This window comes from Centruroides sculpturatus, unplaced genomic scaffold (genome assembly GCF_000671375.1).
Source record: "Centruroides sculpturatus isolate CEXI.00-Female unplaced genomic scaffold, Cexi_2.0 scaffold147, whole genome shotgun sequence".
In the NCBI taxonomy this organism is placed as follows: domain Eukaryota; kingdom Metazoa; phylum Arthropoda; class Arachnida; order Scorpiones; family Buthidae; genus Centruroides; species Centruroides sculpturatus.
The window spans coordinates 507,459-512,720 of NW_019384357.1; the positions used below are offsets into that span (position 1 = coordinate 507,459).

General features: G+C 30.9%; 1 protein-coding gene across 1 annotated transcript in view; it reads right to left on the reverse strand.

Annotated features, from left to right (window-relative positions):
• Nucleotides 1-2,464, reverse strand: part of LOC111639973 (MAP kinase-interacting serine/threonine-protein kinase 1-like) — a 77,061-nt gene extending 74,597 nt beyond the window's left edge. Inside the window, exon 1 of the mRNA XM_023385968.1 lies at nucleotides 2,393-2,464. Within this exon, the coding sequence (XP_023241736.1) occupies nucleotides 2,393-2,425 (33 nt within the window). The 5' untranslated portion in view covers nucleotides 2,426-2,464. The remainder of the gene's footprint in view (nucleotides 1-2,392) is intronic.
• Nucleotides 2,465-5,262: the final 2,798 nt, after the last annotated feature.

Here is a 5,262-nt window from a genome sequence, read left to right on the forward strand (position 1 = left end):
TTACCATCACCAGCTCAGCTGTGCATGGGAAGGAACATAAGGTCAACACTTCCATGCAAATCATCCCATTATCACCAATTCCAATTTCGTAGAGAGGATATCCAACAACAACTGGAGCAGAACCAGAACAAGATGTCAATGTATTATGACAGAGGTAGTGTTCCCCTCAATCCGTTGAGACCGTCAACACAAGTTTTAGTGCATACAGGAAAAGAATGGTCTCCGGCAACTGTTGTAAAACCTCTAAATGAACCCAGATCATACTTAATAGAAGATTCACACGGTCAACAGTACCGAAGAAACAGAGTGCATCTGAAACCGAATCACAGCCCCAGAAAAGCACCTCAAGAGAAAGGTGAAGAGAAACAAGAAAATGGAAAGGAAGAAGCTGAGGAAAAGGAAGAAGGAGTAATCTCCAAAGAAAAAGACTTTCAAACTCCAACAAGAAAAACTAGTTCAGGAAGAATCATTAAAGCTCCTGTTCGACTCAATTTGTAAATATGTATGTATTTAAGTTTTATGTGTTTACTCATTTTATTTGTAAAAGGAAAAAAAAAAGGAACATGTTACGGTAAGATCTGGCAACACCAGAGAGAGCGCGGCACGTGCAAGACAGACGGCCATGTTTAATGTATGCGAGTGTAGATCGTCCGTTCCGAATAAACCCTGAATAAAGTATTCAGAGTAAGTGTTTGCATTCCTGTCTTACTGGGGGTCTTAAGCGCGTCACGAACGGCGCGTAAACACAAAGAAAACCATATAAAACATGGTATACTTTATTCAGGGTTTATTCGGAACGGACGATCTACACTCGCATACATTAAACATGGCCGTCTGTCTCGCACGTGCCGCGCTCTCTCTGGTGTTGCCAGATCTTACCGTAACATCCTCATCTTTGCAAGCCAAGCAGTTTGTACAAAAAATACACAGCAATTTTAATCCTTCCATGTACACTTTGTACAAAACTGATGTGATCTTGTATTCATTGATACCAATTTTAAGGGGTATCAGGGCTATAAAACCTTTTTCAATTAAGAGCATATTGGCCACAATATGCTCTTAATTGAAAAAGGTTTTATAGCCCAACAAGTAATAAACATGCAGGAAGCTCTGCTTGTATACTGTTATCAAAGCAGGAATAGTTATTTATATCTTCATAACAAATATTACCTCCAAAAGCAGGGTGCACCAATGGGTTCTCTCTGTTGATCCTAGCAAAATTACTTTTGAGGATAGAGAATAGGGTTTTCTCAGCTCTGCTCATCATCCAGTACCTTCTATTGTATCTCAGATATATTGATACTTTGATAGCTTGGGATGGCACATATGATGGATGTATGTATATATATATTATTACATAATATATATATTATTACATATATATTATTACATAATATATATATTATTATAATGTATAGTACTAATAGTAATGTATAGTTTATTCTCATCTTTTCATTAATAAGTTTAGTTTAAATGTTCTATGTCAAGAATATAAGCTTAATTAGAATTGTTTAATAATTAAATTTGAAATTAAAATTAACAATGAATTCATTATTCTATTCTGTGTTCTTTTAAATAGAAAATTATAACCAATATAAATTCAAAACTGCCCTGGACATTAACCAGCAATTGTATTTGAATAAATCTCTATTTCTGTAAGTAAACTTTTTTTTTTTAAATAAAATCTAAAGTTCTCAGAAAATAGAACTTTAAAATTAATTAAAGATTAAAATGTTTATAATATTACTTCCCCCTTATTAATACAAACAAAATATTAACACATTTACAAATAAAACACGATTATTATAAATTTTAATCGCACGAGAAATTCAAAAATTCAAATTTTCGAATTGGACATTTAAAAAACAATCCCATAATTCCTACAGCGAAAAGAAGAAATTTACAAAATAATAAAAATTTTAAAATATTTCGACCAAGAAATATCTTTAGTAAAAATTAATTAAATAAAAAATACACGTAAATTTCGAAAAAAACAATTTGCAATTATACGGATAATAAATAATAATCAGCGATGTTTAAATTTGTCGTCTGCTATCGCCATTTCAAACAGACCGAAAGATAAGCAAAATGAACGAAATAAATGAATTACATAACGAATTTATTAAATTATTAATAAACAAAAGACTTTAATGCATTTAACACCTCGAAAATAGGCTTAGTAAATTATTTTCTAATTTTGAACTTCGCACGTGATGCAGCCGAGAATCAAAACAGATGCTTAAATTATGAATGACAAATTACCCGAAAATAACTATAAATTATTAATTATTTCCCTTTATGCTACACAAAATAAACAATTATAGACATTAAACGAGCTGTCATCGACTTATTCGTAAGAGAATAACGCGAAAAACCTTAGTAAATAACTCACTTCTTCCAATTCGTCGTCGTCCATCGTCTCCATTTAAATCGTTTTCAACTCACGTGAGATTTTCGATAATTTTATCAACAGAGGGCGCTACCGCTCGATCGTCTGGAATCGCCGCGTTTGTAAAAATGGCGGATAATATTTGTTAACGTGAAAGAAATTTTAAAACAATTCGTAAAATCGTATTATAATGGATCTGCCGAAGCCACCTTCAGGTAAGGAAATAGTAGGGTTATTTTATTAAGCGAATGAATAGTCTTGAAACATTTATTATATTGTTTAATATCGATTTTTATATGTCGCGAGCGAGTTCAAACTATTCATTTGTGTTTGAAATAACAATAAAACGTACCTTTTCTCTTTACGTTGATTGAAATTTAAAGTTTTAATTGCAATTTATGTAAATACAGAATCTAAAAGTTAATGTAACATTTGATATTCGGTCTAGTCCACAGTTTTAATGTCAGCGACATAATTTAGGCGTCGATACAGGGGGGTTGACAATTCTCAGGGTGGGTGGGAAATCCCCCATTTAATAGATCATTTATTCATCTGTTTAGATTCTAACAAATTACGTATTGTAATTATATGTTTGTTTGATTCTAAATTATTAGTAGTAGTCAGTTGGATAGGTAAACAACATGAACACATCTGACAAATGTGATGATCAGTTCTTTCCAGAAGCTATAAATTTATATATAATACAGTAAGAAGTTTTATTTCATTAAAACAAGCGCAGTATGGCTGAACTGTTGGCAAAAAAAATTTTTCAGATTCATCAGAAAAATTACAATTAAAAAGTCTGCAACAAATAATTTAGAAAAGCAAAATTACAAATACAGTAATATCTTGGTTATCGTTGGTTTTGGTTTTTGTAGATTTTTTCCAAAACAAAAAAAAAAAAAAAATTGCCTCAGTTTTCATTGGTGTCTCTCGCTTCTAATTTTGCAAAAAGGAAGGGTGACCCATGCGTTTTCCTTCTTGGCATGCCATTGTTTCATGTTGTGTGAGCATTAGTTTGCACATCTAGCCAAACAATTCTATTGCTTCCCTTTCCATTTATGTTAAATGTTCATTTATTTTCTACATTAGTCTTTTATATTCATTTTGCATTAATTTCTTATTGTTTTTAGTATTAAACACTCTATTTATTCTCTATAAAATGTGTTTTTGGTATATATTTTGGAGTGTCTACAACGAATTAATTGGATTTGCATGAATTCATATGGAAATAATTNCTTAAATTATGAATGACAAATTACCCGAAAATAACTATAAATTATTAATTATTTCCCTTTATGCTACACAAAATAAACAATTATAGACATTAAACGAGCTGTCATCGACTTATTCGTAAGAGAATAACGCGAAAAACCTTAGTAAATAACTCACTTCTTCCAATTCGTCGTCGTCCATCGTCTCCATTTAAATCGTTTTCAACTCACGTGAGATTTTCGATAATTTTATCAACAGAGGGCGCTACCGCTCGATCGTCTGGAATCGCCGCGTTTGTAAAAATGGCGGATAATATTTGTTAACGTGAAGGAAATTTTAAAACAATTCGTAAAATCGTATTATAATGGATCTGCCGAAGCCACCTTCAGGTAAGGAAATAGTAGGGTTATTTTATTAAGCGAATGAATAGTCTTGAAACATTTATTATATTGTTTAATATCGATTTTTATATGTCGCGAGCGAGTTCAAACTATTCATTTGTGTTTGAAATAACAATAAAACGTACCTTTTCTCTTTACGTTGATTGAAATTTAAAGTTTTAATTGCAATTTATGTAAATACAGAATCTAAAAGTTAATGTAACATTTGATATTCGGTCTAGTCCACAGTTTTAATGTCAGCGACATAATTTAGGCGTCGATACAGGGGGGTTGACAATTCTCAGGGTGGGTGGGAAATCCCCCATTTAATAGATCATTTATTCATCTGTTTAGATTCTAACAAATTACGTATTGTAATTATATGTTTGTTTGATTCTAAATTATTAGTAGTAGTCAGTTGGATAGGTAAACAACATGAACACATCTGACAAATGTGATGATCAGTTCTTTCCAGAAGCTATAAATTTATATATAATACAGTAAGAAGTTTTATTTCATTAAAACAAGCGCAGTATGGCTGAACTGTTGGCAAAAAAAATTTTTCAGATTCATCAGAAAAATTACAATTAAAAAGTCTGCAACAAATAATTTAGAAAAGCAAAATTACAAATACAGTAATATCTTGGTTATCGTTGGTTTTGGTTTTTGTAGATTTTTTCCAAAACAAAAAAAAAAAAAAAATTGCCTCAGTTTTCATTGGTGTCTCTCGCTTCTAATTTTGCAAAAAGGAAGGGTGACCCATGCGTTTTCCTTCTTGGCATGCCATTGTTTCATGTTGTGTGAGCATTAGTTTGCACATCTAGCCAAACAATTCTATTGCTTCCCTTTCCATTTATGTTAAATGTTCATTTATTTTCTACATTAGTCTTTTATATTCATTTTGCATTAATTTCTTATTGTTTTTAGTATTAAACACTCTATTTATTCTCTATAAAATGTGTTTTTGGTATATATTTTGGAGTGTCTACAACGAATTAATTGGATTTGCATGAATTCATATGGAAATAATTGCCTCAGATTTTTCTTTGTTTTCGGATGGATTATTGACAAAAACTGAGATATCACTGTACACAAAAGGAGGAGAAAAACAACTAAATTAGATTTTTTCTGAATTTTCTAATGGTAGTGGATTATATATAAATATGTTTATTAAGTAACGTCTCTTCAATCCAAAAAAAAAAAAAAAAAAAAACTTGAGTTATCCATGTAAAATTTTGGTACTTATTTTAGTATTATATGTCATTTTCTTTATAATGA